General features: G+C 37.3%; 4 protein-coding genes across 7 annotated transcripts; 3 read left to right on the top strand and 1 right to left on the bottom strand.

Annotated features, from left to right (window-relative positions):
• The first annotated feature begins 627 nt into the window (after positions 1-627).
• Positions 628-4,636, top strand: LOC121754437 (protein DETOXIFICATION 33-like). The gene is made up of 9 exons (XM_042149801.1): positions 628-1,025; positions 1,582-1,777; positions 1,853-2,198; positions 2,287-2,373; positions 2,643-2,699; positions 2,780-3,018; positions 3,160-3,278; positions 4,300-4,386; positions 4,483-4,636. The coding sequence occupies exons 1-9, from the start codon at positions 783-785 to the stop codon at positions 4,537-4,539; spliced, it is 1,431 nt and encodes a 476-aa protein (XP_042005735.1). The 5' UTR covers positions 628-782; the 3' UTR covers positions 4,540-4,636.
• Positions 4,637-4,887: 251 nt separating this feature from the next.
• Positions 4,888-8,193, bottom strand: LOC121801343 (protein DCL, chloroplastic-like). Its single transcript, XM_042200817.1, has 3 exons — positions 7,720-8,193; positions 7,080-7,194; positions 4,888-5,363 (listed from the first exon to the last, which is right to left on the bottom strand). Exons 1-3 carry the CDS (start codon positions 8,040-8,042, stop codon positions 5,187-5,189), a joined length of 615 nt encoding a protein of 204 aa, XP_042056751.1. The 5' UTR covers positions 8,043-8,193; the 3' UTR covers positions 4,888-5,186.
• A 1,709-nt stretch (positions 8,194-9,902) lies between these two features.
• On the top strand, positions 9,903-13,467 carry LOC121754426 (bZIP transcription factor 23-like). Of its 4 annotated transcripts, none has more exons than XM_042149793.1 (5): positions 9,903-9,976; positions 10,517-11,811; positions 12,662-12,733; positions 12,814-12,843; positions 13,122-13,467. In XM_042149793.1, exons 2-5 carry the CDS (start codon positions 10,666-10,668, stop codon positions 13,194-13,196), a joined length of 1,323 nt encoding a protein of 440 aa, XP_042005727.1. In that variant the 5' UTR covers positions 9,903-9,976; positions 10,517-10,665; the 3' UTR covers positions 13,197-13,467. The 4 variants fall into 4 exon arrangements, 2 of the variants coding, with proteins under 2 accessions (XP_042005727.1, XP_042005723.1); XM_042149789.1 differs by lacking the exon at positions 9,903-9,976 and adding an exon at positions 9,986-10,170; XR_006040578.1 differs by lacking the exons at positions 9,903-9,976; positions 12,814-12,843; positions 13,122-13,467 and adding exons at positions 9,983-10,170; positions 12,401-12,487 and having other exon boundaries at positions 12,662-12,798.
• A 271-nt stretch (positions 13,468-13,738) lies between these two features.
• LOC121792457 (trimethylguanosine synthase-like) lies at positions 13,739-14,902 on the top strand. Its single transcript, XM_042190416.1, has 5 exons — positions 13,739-13,815; positions 13,902-13,953; positions 14,237-14,475; positions 14,561-14,696; positions 14,801-14,902. The coding sequence occupies exons 1-5, from the start codon at positions 13,739-13,741 to the stop codon at positions 14,900-14,902; spliced, it is 606 nt and encodes a 201-aa protein (XP_042046350.1).
• Positions 14,903-15,364: the final 462 nt, after the last annotated feature.

Genomic DNA, 15,364 nt, shown 5'->3' with positions numbered 1-15,364 from the left:
CATTTCATTTGTCTGCACTTGTCCCCTTTATTTTACACGATTGCAGATATATAGAACAGATAAAATATGGTTAAATTGAAATAAAAATAAAATATTTAAACACAAAACTCATTTACAAATATCAAAATTACTTTCCCTATATTTCATTTCATTTGTATGCACTTGTCCCCTTTATTTTACAAGATTGTGTATTTTCAATACAATGGCAAGATGAAACGAGACTCTGTAAATTACTTCCTTCGTACCAATTAAGATGACACATTTTTCTTTTCAATTTGTCTCAATCAAGATTACACATTTCAATTTTTTGTTAACTTTTCTCTCCAATTAATACACCAACCATTTTTTTCTCTCTCCAATTAAATATTAAACTATCTTTCTCTCCATTTAACACGTACATTCACTATTTCTCTCTCCAATCAATCACATTAACCACCAAGTATAATTTTTTCCCCTCTATCCCAACCGATCATTTTACCTAACATATGTCCAATACATGTGTATGTTAAGGCACACGTACACCCAATTGAACACGGCAAATTGAATTCGACTTACTATAAATAGTGAAAAATTCACAATGTTGTTACTCCATTAAATCAGAGTGGTCCATGCAAAACTAAATAAACAAACAAAAAACCGCGTGTTGCCGTTTTTTTCACCATAAATATAGCATAATTCATCACTCATTTTCCTCTGTAATAGGAGAGTAATACTATTATCTGGTGACATAAATATAGCATAATTGATCACGCTGCCCCCCTCCTCACACCGTGATTCCGGCCATGGACGGCGGCGGAGAGCAGCCGCTTCTCGAGAAGCGCGGCGGCGGCGGCGGCTTCTTGGAGAGTTTCGGCTCGGAGTCGAAGACGCTGTGGGGGATTTCCGGGCCGGCGATATTCACCTACATCTGTCAGTACTCGCTCGGCGCCCTCACGCAGACCTTCGCCGGCCAAGTCGGGGAGCTCGAGCTCGCGGCCGTCTCCGTCGAGAACTCTGTCATTGCTGGTCTTGTTTTTGGCGCCATGGTAAAAATCCTATCTTGGTTTTTTTTTTCTCGTTTGTTTATGTGTTTTTATCGAAGAATTATGGTGGGTTTTGTTGTTTTTTAGTGGGTTTGAATTAATTTGAGGTTTTAATTCGATTCTGTAGCACTGTGTTTCATTTTTGTTTTGGATAATGGGATTGGAAGATGCAATTTTTTTTGTAATGTTTTATTGAAATTTGTAAAGTAAGGAAGATAGTTTCTCTCTCAGTGTGTGTGAGTATCTAATGAAACATACTGTAAATTTTTTGAAAGAGCTTAATTTATATACAAAACAGGGAATGGAATTTTTTCACCTTTAATGCATGTTGGAACTTACAATTTGTTTTGAATGTTTTAATGGAAAGTTAAGGAAGATACACAGTGACAGTGTGAGTGTGTGTGTAGATATCTTATTATTTTTATGTGAAAAACAGGGAAAACAGATTCTACCTTAATGTGTATTGGCTTATGATTAAGAAAATTTCTTGAAATGTGTTGTAGTTTTGAACAAGGCATTTTGTTGTGAAATTCAACAAGAAATATGGTATTGATTGCAGTTGGGAATGGGAAGTGCTTTAGAGACATTGTGTGGGCAAGCATTTGGTGCAGGGCAGATCAGGATGCTTGGTGTTTATATGCAAAGATCATGGATCATCTTGCTTTTCACGTCGTTCTTGCTCCTTCCGATCTACCTATTTGCTCCTCCGATCCTCACATTCTTCGGGGAGTCTGATGAGATTTCTCAAGCTGCAGGTTCATTTCATTCAATCTTTGAATATATAACTTTAATGTAGTTTGGTGTTTGAGCAAAGTGTGTTTTTGGTGCAGGTAGGTTTGCGATTTTGATGATACCACAGATGTTTGCGTACGCGGTGAATTTCCCTATACAGAAGTTCTTGCAATCGCAGAGGAAGCTCATGGTGATGGCGTGGATATCCCTCTTCGTTCTGATTCTGCACACGTTCTTCAGCTGGTATCTGATCATGTACCTCGGGTGGGGGCTTGTTGGAGCTGCAATCACTCTCAACGTGTCGTGGTGGCTCATTGTGATCTTGCAGTTGGTGTACATCTTCTACACCAAGTCTGATGGGGCGTGGAGTGGCTTCTCTTGGCTGGCCTTTCGCGACTTGTATGACTTTGTGAAGCTCTCTCTGGCCTCTGCTGTCATGTTATGGTAAAGCCTTTTGTCGTTCATGCCTTTTTCCTATCGAGGTTTGCACGAGTCTTGGTTGATGTTGGTGTGACTTTGCTTCGATGTGCAGCTTGGAGTTCTGGTATTTGATGGTGTTGGTAGTGATAGCAGGGCATTTGGACAACCCCGTGATACCGGTGGACGCCCTGTCTATCTGGTACGTGGCTCGTCTCGTTGCATCACCATCCTTCTCTTCTTTTCTTATTTTGATTGAGAAAACAAGATTCTTGATTTTGATCACTGATGAATGGCTACATATAGTTTGATTTTGATCATGGATGAAAAATGGCTACATTGATTGAGAAACAAATTCCTGATTGATCATGGATGAAAATTGGCTTCATTGATTGAGAAAACAAGATTCTTCATTTTTATCATGGCTACATTGAGTTAGGTTTTAACACCTTTTGCAAATGTGTGTTGCAGCATGAATATCAATGGATGGGATGCAATGATCTCAATTGGATTCAATGCTGCCATAAGGTGCTCCTTCTTCCACTTGTTTATATACGGAAATCTAACTCATTTGAAATCCGCGTTCGCTGTAACAAAATTTATTGCAGTGTGAGAGTCTCCAACGAGCTCGGGGCAGGCAATGCCAGGGCTGCGAAGTTCTCGGTGGTGGTGGTGTCGATCACCACCATCTTGATCGGGGTGGTTTGCATGGCTATTGTGTTAGCCACAAAGGATTTCTTCCCTTACCTCTTCACCAATAGTGATGCGGTGGCGAAGGAGACGACAAGGCTATCAACTCTCCTCGCTCTCACTGTCTTGCTCAACGGCCTTCAGCCCGTCTTATCTGGTACTATTTTTCCTACAAGGACCTTCTCATATTTTGTAGGGTGCTCGTTGGCATCATTATTGCACAAAATTCCATCAATTATATAATTTCGACATTACTTTTGAAACGTTGCAATAATGACTCGACATGGTGGCTTGATAGGAGTTGCCGTGGGAGCTGGATGGCAATCAATTGTGGCATACATCAACATTGGGTGTTATTACATCGTGGGACTACCACTTGGGATACTCTTAGGCTTTATTTTCGACTTTGGCTCTGTGGTAAGAACTTTCTCATTGACAATTTAAACCTAGTTGTGTTATTCATTATTAAAATAATTCATCTATCTGAACTAAAATAACATACTTTCATTTTTGGTTTATTACAACGAAGATACCACGTTTTTTAAAACAAAAACACTAATATTTCTACTTAATAGTATATAAATAATAGTGTATAATTTTTTTTTATTATTGGTAAGGAGAGAGTATTATATTTTGTATCACACACCTAATTACTCCCTCCGTTCCATAATAATAGAGTCATTTTGTCATTTTGATACGTTCCATAGTAATAGAGTCATTTCTCTTTTTAGTAAAAGTCAACACATTTTTCCACGCTTACTTTACTTTCTCTTACTTTATTCTCTCTTCATCTCTCTGTCTTTTTCATTTTCCACTTTACTCTCCCTTTACTTAACTCACCTAACACAACTTTTCTTAATCTCCGTGCCGAAAAGAAACGCCTCCATTACTATGGAACGGAGGGAGTATTTTTTTTCCTAAATTATAATTTTAAATATTACTAATTTTTTTATAAAATAATTGAGTGTGAAACAACATCTACTATTGTACTATTGGCCATAATAGCATGGGATCCAAACCACCCACCATTCAACTGTTTTTTTTAATTTAAGACGTCCAATCAATTTATATCCATGTCTTGAATACATATGACATCCACACCAATTGAAAGCTAAGCTTTTGCATGTGGTCTGGTTGGTGTGAGATTTATTTTATGATTGGTAAAAATGATACTCCACATGTGTTATCCTAGTTGGTCCTAGTCCATTTATTATTCTCTATATCATATTTTAAGGAGCACATTTTTAGTTTATTTTGGGATAATCCTATTTAAAGTGACATATTTCTAAAAAAGAGTAGAAATATTTTTGTTTTATTCTTTGTTCACTCAACATGTTAAATAACTCTGTACATAATCGAAAAAATGGAAAAAGAAATATTTATTGAAAAAGCATGTAGTATTAGTGTATCAAAAACATGGTGAAATGAATATATGCAGGGAATTTGGGGTGGAATGATTGGAGGAATTTGTCTGCAGACACTAATCTTGATAGGCATCGTATCAACTAGAAATTGGGAGAAAGAGGTTAGTTTCTTTCTTTCATTTATTTACTTACTATTGTTGGAATAAAGTGATTGTGAGAATGGGAGGAAGAGTTTGATTCCAATTTCTTATTTATAGGCCAATGAAGCAGAGAGCCGTGTCAAAAAATGGGGTGGAAATCTTGCCAACCACTAAAGCTTATGCTGATGCTGTTTTTTGTTGAATTATTTGGATTGTTCGATATGATTGGGATTTATATAATTTTGGGTTTTTGAATTCAGATTTTTCTACATTTCGAGTTGGTTCAGAATCTTCAGATTCTTAGTCTATCAGCTTTTTGGAATTACAGATTGGTCCACATTTGGCAAAAATCTATTCCGAAATCCAAACAAGCATGGATTTTGTTGTGATCAAATTATACACTGCTATAATTTTATAATAAAATGTGATTGAGATAGACTAAGTTAAATGTGAGACTCACTTATCAAACACTAAAATATTATTTTGGAAATAAAAAGTAAAGAAAATAATGGATGCTATGGAAGAACAACAAATGTTGGTTGTATTTTCAAAATAAAATCAAATGTTACAAATATATAGAAAAAAACATCATCCTAAATTTACAACAGAAAGAGCCAATTAATAAAATGCTAATCATAAGAAAGAGCTACTATTTCCATTTAAGCATTCATAAATCCAACTCGGCTATATTCAGAATGATAGTTTCCAACTATTATCCAGCATAATATACCAATCCTCATCTCAGTAATATGATATGATTGAGGAAAAAGAGGTAATACACTAAGCCATATATGGGTATCAGTATGAGAGCCTGTTTACCTTCAGTCGTTGCGTCTACTCTTCCTAAAATGTCTGAGAATGAAGCTGTCTGCATATAAAGGGTAGTTTTTCCTTATCAAACCCTTTATGCATTTCCAGTATGAGAAGTCGACCAGTTCTCCATCCTTACGAACTATGAATAAACATCTTGAGGTTCCAAAAGTAGGATGGTACCCAATCTGTCAAACAAAGAGTCAAGCATAAGAAACTTACAACAATTTACCTACAAGACCGAGTCTTTTAGAGGTACATGATAACTGATGTGTGTGAATGTGACAGATCGATCAGGCTTAACACAATTCAAAAAAGTAAAAGGTCGTTTTTCACATTTATGCTTGCTGAAAGTGTAAGCTTATAGCCTCTTGCATTGATATTTGACGGCCTAATAAAATAATGGGACCAATTTTCACACTTCAAAGCTGCTATAAAAAGATGCCATGAATCTAATAAAATGACAAGAGGAGAAATGGATCTTGTTAGAGCATTTGGTTGTGAGCGACCGAAACCTAGGTGTCGGACGAACATGCCCAAAAGTCAAAGGCTGGAAAGGAAATTATTTGTTTTCCAGATGACTTAGCTGCAGAACTTGGGCGGAAGAAACCGCCTAACTGCATCTCAGAAGCCATCGCCATCAATAGTCTAATTCTTTTTCCATTAGGAGAAGAAAAGAATTAAGGGGTATCTACGGTGGTTTCAGATGAAGCTACAATGCTGTTTTTGCTCAGGTATGTATGTTATTAATGTGTAATGAACTGATGGATATTGCATTTGTAGGTTCTTTTCCGGCCTATGAGTCATCATGATACGTTCTCATCCCTATTCAAGAAAAAGCAATCACACATTTGCCCATTTGGAGAAGAAGTAGCAGAAATCAACTTTAACTGTTTGTTGTTATGGAGCGTGAGACCCTATTAGGTTTTCTTAGCTGGCAGATTAGCATACCATGTTGAGGGAAACAAGAAATCAATTATAACTAAGAAACTATGCTAAAACTACCATGCAAGATACCTATAAACAATGAAAGTTATACAATGCTATATCAAGGTTCGCCAAGGATACATCTGAAGTATTAGCATGTTTATAATTCAATTTCGAGGAAGCTAAATGTCAGTATGTCACACCATCTATCGTGGCCACATAGCTCACTGAGCAAAAGGAATTCCTTCATAGTCAATGGAAAGAAAATAAGCATAGTTGGCCAGGTTACAGAAAATCCCATTTCTCAGTTGAGCTATAAGAGCATACTTTAAGGCTTATAGGCCTTTACAGACAAGTAATTGACGTCTAGAATTAGTTCTGCTTTGGGCACATGAATCATTTAACTTGAGCAGAGATCGACTCGATTTTCCATTTCACATAGATGACTACATCACTAATTCATATTTTCTTCATTTTGCAAGCTAGCATATACACATTTAATCGGTAAAAACTTTTTTCGATAACAAACACTTAAATGTTGAAGTGCCCCAGGGAGATCCATTGTTTTTAAATACGTGACACAGATGTTACCTTAGGCACAACTTTCAGCACAGTTTACAACTAATATACAATACGTCAAGAAGGAGATAGCACAAATATAAAACACAACACATCAATTTGCTCATTTAGATATGATGCTAAATAAAAAGTAATATGTTACAACTATAGGTCACGAAATACTGATATTGGCGTATAATGAAAACAACAATTTTTTTGTACATGCTGCTTCGAAAATGTTTCAGCACCGGAGTTATTTTCTGAACTCATGCAAAGTGAAGCAATTTTCAAGGTTATTAGTTCAAAAACACAAAAACTTCATAAAATTTGGGAAGCTCGCTCATAACTCAGCCATGCCATAAAATCCTATAAAAGCTTGAGGAACTATCATATTAGTCAAGAGAGTGCAAGAGAGATACCGTGATGTAATCAACTCCAGATCCTATCTTGTCTTCATATGCTGGATGATAAGGAAGGACCCTCTCTAGAATAGTTCTCTCGTGTTCGGGGCTCAACCTATCACCACATTCATACCTACAATAGAAAATCCGTGCATTGGTAAGTTTGACAAAAATGTGATTTATACTACCTCATACTATCATTTACCAGTAATGCACGAACAAACAAGTTTCATCATTACATTCTCACGGAAACTACAAGAGCCGGTCACTGTGATCCTAAAACCAGAAACATGGATCATTCGACCAAAAATTGTCAACCAACCACAACGTAGCATCCAACACCATCATCTTCATCGATTTCTTTGATCATATAGTATTTTATTGGAAAGCCAACAGATTAATTCTCGATAACAGGAATAGCTAGTAGCAGCCCGAAAACGGAAATAAAAATGAATTCAACTTCCCATCATCAGTTTATTTGAATGCCTCAAACATTCTTATGCTAACTAGATTCTATTAATGCGATAACTAACAAGTGTGTATTTGTGTGATTGTAATTATTGTATGCAAGATAGATACAGATACTGTAACGCTGTAAGCTGAAATGCAGAGATTAACATAAGCAACTCAAATTAATGAAACTAAACGGCGAGCTTACTTTCCAGAGTGAAGAATCATTCTAACAAATCCAACAAGGGGAACAGTGTCCTCCAAAATCTGGTCCTCCCAATCCACCCACGTGTCACCATCTCCGCCCTTGTTCTCACTCCCATCATCATCCGAATACTCCGGCGCCAACGGCTTCCTCAACAAGTCGCCGCCGCCATCATCCGCTCTGGTCTTCACGGCGTGCAATCTAGTTCTGTGGAGCGGGAAAGATATGGAAAATGAGGATAAAATTAGGTTTTGCGAAATCGGATTTCTGTGGAATGAATGTATAGTATTAGTAGCTGAGCTCGAAGATGCAATTGACGACGCCATAGCAATCTAACTTAGATCGTAATGCAGTGTTTATACAGTTTATGGGTTGAATTATACTTCCAATTCGCGAAAAACAATCATTTCATCGATTGTTTTCGGCGAATTTTGTTCAGTTCAGGAAAAGAAATTTTGAGGTGGAAGAGTAGTAGAAGATAACAAATGTCTATATTTTGCCCCACAATTTGGAAGGAAAGAGCCGGGTCGGGTCGTTGTCCTATCCGACGAATATGGGTACCCGAATCCGAACTGCCCGGTCCCAACGTGGTACCAACAGGCGACAACAACGGAGTCCTGACCTGATAATGGACCGGGAACGAATTGGGTCGGGTAATAAGTGATATCCGACATCTCTTTCTTAATTTTGCATTTCGCCACTACCGTTTTGTTGCTTGAAGAAATGATGTGGATTTAAAAAACAAATAAATAAATGAGTCAAAAGGTTGTTGTTTTATAGTTGTATATTTTTCGTATGCTATATTTTTTGAAAAGGATGATTAAAATAATGACTCCTTTATCAATTGTGCTGCGCTTCATCAATTCTTTTTTATTATGTTCATTCATTACACGGAATATATTTGAATAAACAATAATCCTAATATATCAAAAACTGAAAATAATTTATAATAGAAATATCTAGAAAGAGATATAATATATAAGAAAATAGGAGAAAACTCTATAAGAGAAAATATGATGAAAACTTAGAACAAAATAAAATAAGTACATATGTAGTCTATATATTTGCATATTGTAAACATTTTGTAGATGCTAAATTTTGTTAGTGTTTTTAGTTTTCAAATTTATGTAATGATAAAAGTAATTTTAAATTAGTTTTAAGAAAAATTAATTGAGTCATGAGTCGCACAGATGGATACTGATAACTATAAAGTCAATGTTAATGTTTTTTTAATTATTTTTCAATTATGTAGAAAATATAAAATTTGATTATAAATTGTAGTACCATTAACTTTATTTTAAATACAAAAATTCAAATGATGATTCATCAAGCACATTTGCTACCGCTGCTGCTTGCCTCCATAGCCACAACATTCTCTCCCCCGCTACCATTGCACCAACAGTCTCTTCCATTGTCGGCCCTCACAGGAGCACCCTTTTTAATATAGTACGTGGATCATTGACTTTCTTCAGATTAGAATTTCTCAAATTAATATTTGTGACTTATTCACCATGTATTTTGTATCATGTCCCAATAGAATCTCTTATAATATTTATAACATCATAATTCAAAATTAAGACCAAATCTATCCTCTTAAATTTTGAAATGAATGGATGAGATTAAAGTTCACGAATTTTAATAAATAGTAGATAAAATATCAGCAAATGGATAAGATGTTATCATATGATAATTTTAGTGATTTTTTTGATATCAACAGTGTGTTACAATTATAACACAATGACATGAATATTTCAATATATTCAGCTAAAAAAATAAAATCGGGTTCAAATGTATGTAACACATGTCAAGATCTTTACCACACTCCTTTAACAAAAATTAAATATAATCGTACCAATTAAATACTATTACGAAAAATTAGATGAAACACAAAATCAATTAGCAGCTGACATAATCTCAATTGCACATGCAATCGGCTATTAGCAACAAAATCATCTAACTAATCAATTCAAATTTCAAAAGGACAAAATTAGTGAAGCACCAAAACCAATCATGTTAGAACCGGGCCGGCCCGGCCCCCTTCAAAGCCTACTAAACGACAAACACTAAATCAAATCCTTGCCGTCCATCCATAAAAAACGTGTGCGGTTCTGATCTCACCACTTAGCCTCTCACGGTTGGTTTGATATCACACCTAACTCCTCAAATATGATTGGTCCACGATTTATGTTAATCCCATAAATTTACATCCCATGGAAAAGTCATCACCGGTCAGATGATGGAATCCTACAGCAACATTTTGGTAAAAAAAAAACTCTATTCCTTCATTTGTTGCTATATTTATGTCTTTTTTGGGCAAGACTATTGTGTGTTACGACTTTACGATTGCTAATTTCATTTTCTTGGCTAGTCCTATTCCTCACTCGCTTCAGTTATCCGTTAATTGGGACTGGTTTGTTCAGTTTCCATTTTGGGTCAATCTCGTAGAGATTTGTGGTTAGTGTTTTTTCTTGAGCTGTTTTTGTTACAAGCTGATAGCTTTACAGATATTTTGTTGTGGGCTCAATTTGCATTTGCTTACTAGATTTGGATTGTTTTTCTTTTTGCTGTTTTTGGGATGGATCTTTTGTGGGAATCTTTACTTTGGTTTTTACATTTTGGATTTGTAGATAAGTTCATGTTGTGAAATAGAATGTGGTAACAAGTTTTGGTGGTGGACTGAAACTGAAGCATGATGGCAATCATAGCATAATCTGTTTTTTTTTGTTCAAGATTGTATTTTTATATATTTTGGTAGCTGTATTATGCTGATTATAGATGTTTTTGCATCTTTCACCTTCAGTTTTAGGTGAATTTGTAGGAGTGAAGGATTTAGAAAGGAAAGGTGTGATCCACGCTTGTTGGACTTTGAGGGTTACTTTGTGATTTATTGAATAAAGGGAATTGGTTTGGATTGAATTGGTTGGAGTTTAAGGGGAGGAAGTGTTAGAAATGGAGAGTACTTTGAATTTCAAGAATTTTGGGAACGAGCCACCGGCCGGTGGAGGTGGTGGGAGGCCACCGAATAATAGCCCTTTGGCACGGCAGTCCTCTGTCTATTCTTTGACCTTTGATGAGTTCCAGAATACTATTGGGGGGAGTGGGAAGGATTTTGGGTCGATGAACATGGATGAGCTTTTGAAGAGTATATGGAGTGCAGAGGATAATCACAATTTGGGCCCTGTCATTGGTGGTGGTGGGAGTGGTGGCCAAGAAGGGGGTGGCTTGCAGAGGCAGGGATCGTTGATCCTTCCTCGGACACTAAGCCAGAAGACAGTTGATGAGGTGTGGAGGGATATGTCGAAGGAGGGTGCTGCAGCAAAGGAAGGAGCTGTCACTGTTGCTAGTTTTGGCGTGCCAGAGAGGCAGCAGACTTTGGGCGAAATTACACTGGAAGAGTTCTTGGAGAGGGCCGGGGTCGTGAGGGAGGAGGCTCAGTTAGCTGCTGCCAACAATGCTGGGATTTTTGGTGATCTGTGGCACCCTGTGAATAACAGCTCGGGTATGGGATTCGGATTTCAGCAGCAGCAGCAACAACAGGCTAGTAGGAATTTGGGGTTGATTGGTGCTGGGGTTAATGAAACTAGTAATCAGATGGCTGCACAACCAGCTGCTAATTTACCATTGAATGTGAATGGCGTACGGTCTGCTGCCCAGCAGATGGGGAATCATCCGCTGCAGCAGCAACAACAACGACAACAACATCAGCATCAACAGATCCTTCCTAAGCAGTCCGTGTTGGCTTATGGATCAGCTATGGGAATTCCAACTAATGGTCAGTTGAGTAGTCCACGGATTAGGGGCGGAATGGTTGGGATTTCTGATCCAGTAATGAATAACTCGCCAGCCCATAATCCAGCTTTACAAGGTGGAGGACTTGACATGGTTGGTTTGGTGTCTAATGGATCTCCAGCTGTTTCATCGGATGGTCTCTCGAAGAGCAATGGGGATACATCTTCCGTGTCGCCTGTTCCTTATGTGTTTAATGGGAGTTTGAGGGGCCGGAAAAGTGCTGCCCTGGAGAAGGTGGTCGAGAGGAGGCATAAGAGGATGATAAAAAATAGAGAGTCGGCTGCAAGGTCACGAGCTCGTAAGCAGGTAAAAAATCTTAAATATAGTAGTTAATTCAGAACGTAACTTCATTGATAATAGTAACTTCTAGAACTAGGAGGCCTTAATATGAAGATCAGATTTATAATAAAAGAACTTCAAAAAAATAGGCCTTTACTTCGTAGATTACTTGCTATTTCAACTCAGATAGCTTCTAGAGTTTTAGTCCCTATCTATTTTTGCACTCGTTTATGTCAACAATCGTGCACACTTAAATCGAACTTTTTGTTCCTCGTGTATTGTAGATTTCTGTTAGTGACAATTCTGTGCCTTTTCCGCTCACAATTTGCAACTTGAACAATTTTGTATTTTTGCCTCAACCGCCTGTCCATCTCTATATGGTGCCATGTCGAAAGATTTGTACATTTTTGTTTGCAATGTCTGATGTAATGAGTGCTCGAGAAAAGAAGTAGAAGTAGGGCTATGAATTATGATAACAACGTGCTACACAAAGGAACAACTATAAATTTCATGTTCTTGCCACGTTCTAAGTTATGATCGTCAAAGTTCTGCTAATATCATCCATGGAAATCCCCTAAAACATTTGAATAAGAAAATTGGATGTCTTATGCAGCAGAGTTGTATTGTGATAGCAGTCTAGTGTGACGAGACATGAAAAAGTTATGACAAGTTACTCAGTCTCATGAGACGCTTAATCAACGAGGTAAGTTAGTGTATGCTCTAAGGAACATGTATGTACCTGCATTTAATCAACAACTGAGTTTTCAGCTACAGTGATGTCGATTTTGGTGTCGGCTTTTCTTCTCTCTTTCGCTTTGACCCTGTTCGAATAAGATTTTAAACCTTACTGACCAGTTCTCCTTTCGGGTTTTTGCAGGCTTACAATATGGAGTTGGAGGAAGAAGTTGCCAAACTAAAGGAGGAAAACGAACAATTGCAGAAGAAACATGTTGGTCATTGTATAATTCTGTGCGACGACATACGTATATTTGGAAAGAAATTAACGCGCTTTTTGGTTGTGCTATGCAGGACGAGATGATTGAAATGCAGAAGAATCAGGTTTGTTGCTTCTCTTTAAGGCCACAATTTCACTTTGATCTCCTTATGAATGTCTTCGTTTCTTGCAATGATTCGTTTCCACTTCCCATCAAGATTCATTCTTTGATATTTTCTTGATACTACTTTTCCCAACATAAGTTAGACTAATACCAACTACCCTTTTCTCATCAGCATTAAGTGTTTTCCGTTCTCTCCTTTTAGCAGTGGGACGAAGTAATGAACCCCTCCGGCCATCCAAAACGAGCATTTCTCACCATCTTTCTGTTTGATGTTGGCAGGCTCTGGAGTTGATGAAACAGCAGAATGGGACCAAGAGACAGTGCTTGAGAAGGACGCAGACGGGGCCATGGTGAACACAATGTGGAACGAGATTCGCCTATGTAAATAGTACATAGAAGACAACAACGTTCATGTTGCTGTAATCTAGTATAGAGAATTAGAGGAGTAGTGTTCCTTGTTTCTGATGGAATGTAGGTACAAAATGCTTCAAGTTTACGAAAGGGCAGTCAATTAGGTACACAGATTAGTCGAGACTGTATTTTACTGCCTTGTCGTGCTTCTCGTGCCCGTGTTCATGTTCGTGTTGACATATATTTGAATGACATATTTACACTGTTTGAGTTACTGTTTTCTTTTTTCCAGTTTTTTGCTGCATTCTTCAAAGATCTAATGATCTTTTGTAACTGCCCTTCTAATAATAGCATCAATTTGTTACAAAATAAATTGGGGAATAGATCTCATGACTATGATTTTTTATATATTAACTAAATTTAAGATCTTGAAGTCTAGTTGCCATTAAACAAAACAATGGTAAGCACCAAAACCATTTACAGGATTGTTTAATTAGCCAGCGTTGATTATTAGAACAAAATTCCGTTTCAAGAATTTAAGCAACATGGATTTCTCTGTAGATGAATCGCCGGCGGTGAAAGCTCTTGGCCCTCTTTTTAAGCTCACCGAAGTTCACTTATGGTCAGCAACATCCCTCTGTGTGTGTGTGTGTGTGTGTGTGATTAATGAATAGTAATTGCAAATTTTGGAATTGTTTAACTCAACAGGGACGATGATTCAAGTAAGGTGGCGGAATCATCTTTTGTTCAAGAATCCATTGTAAGTTTTATGTGTTAATATTGGCCAACTCAGAAAAAAATTAAATAAAAATGTGATCTTGGTTGAGTTGGAGGTATTTTAGTTTGCTTTCTTGATTCTTAGTTCAAATATGTTTACAATTTATAGAGAATATGCAATTTGATGGTTATGAACTTATGATGCATGTATATATGCATAGTACTTCAGAAGATCTTAACTGAATTTTTGGAGTATCCCTATCATAATCTTTGCTATGAAGTACTATTGTTGCTGATGTGTCGTCGTCTTTCGTTGTAAACCTCAGCTATTGCCTTCGCCTAGCGTGCCAAGTGTGGATCTTGTTCCGGACGAGATTCCCTCCATTATAAGCAAATACTGGCTGCAGAGGTACCTATTATTCTCCAGATTCGACGATGGCATTAAGATGGACGAAGAAGGATGGTTCTCTGTCTTAGCCAAACATCATGCAGAGCGCTGTGGCCGTGGTGCAGTAGTCGATCTCTTCACTGGAGTTGGAAGGAATGCTATTCAATTCGCCCAGTGGTTAGCAAGTCTTATAGCTTGCATAGTTTCTTCGTCTAAATTTAAACTTATTCGAGCGATGCATTTGGTCGTTGGTATTATGCAGGTGTAGACATGTGATTGCGATAGATATTGACCCTATTAAAATCGACTACGCACGACATAATGCAGCGCTGTATGGAGTCGATGAGAGGATAGAATTCATTAAGGGTGACTGCTTTTCTTTGGCCCCTAAATTGAAGGTAAGAACTTTTCCTCTATGAATATGATTTATGGAAACAATAGTTCTTTTGTTCTAGAAGATTGATGTTTGCTGTTTAAATAGTGTTACTTGTAAATTTTGCAGGCTGATGTAGTTTTTTGTTCTCCACCTTGGGGAGGTCCTGGCTATTCCAAAGTAACGAAATTCGACATCAGCACCGCGCAATGGGTATTGCTCGTTTTTTGATGGTTATTTGGCTCTCGTTGCTTCGTGTGATTCCTCAATGTTATACTCATCTTGTGTGCATTAGAAAATCTCTCTTCGATGCTGGAAGGCGAATCGTTCCCAAGATTGTCATGTTTCTCCCTAAAAACGTCGATATAAACCAGCTTGCAGAGTTGTCCTTATCAGCTCGGCCTCCATGGTCTTTGGAGGTACCATTCATGTTTCTATACATTCTTATCATCTATATTATTTTCTCTCGTCCTTCTTCATCATCGTTCATGTTTCATGTCGTACTAAGAAAGATGCTAACCCATCTGACGGACCTTGATCTGTGAGACGGTTTGACACAAGTTTTTGCTGATAAGAACAACAAGAACTTTTTTTTTATCATTGATGCATCATCCATTGGTGATTTCCTTGATTGTTATGTTGTTTGATTTTGATGATCAATAATTTTAGGTGGAAAAGAACTACTTGAATAGA

This window comes from Salvia splendens, chromosome 1, assembly GCF_004379255.2.
Source record: "Salvia splendens isolate huo1 chromosome 1, SspV2, whole genome shotgun sequence".
NCBI lineage: Eukaryota > Viridiplantae > Streptophyta > Magnoliopsida > Lamiales > Lamiaceae > Salvia > Salvia splendens.
This window is presented reverse-complemented; position numbering and strand designations above follow the sequence as displayed.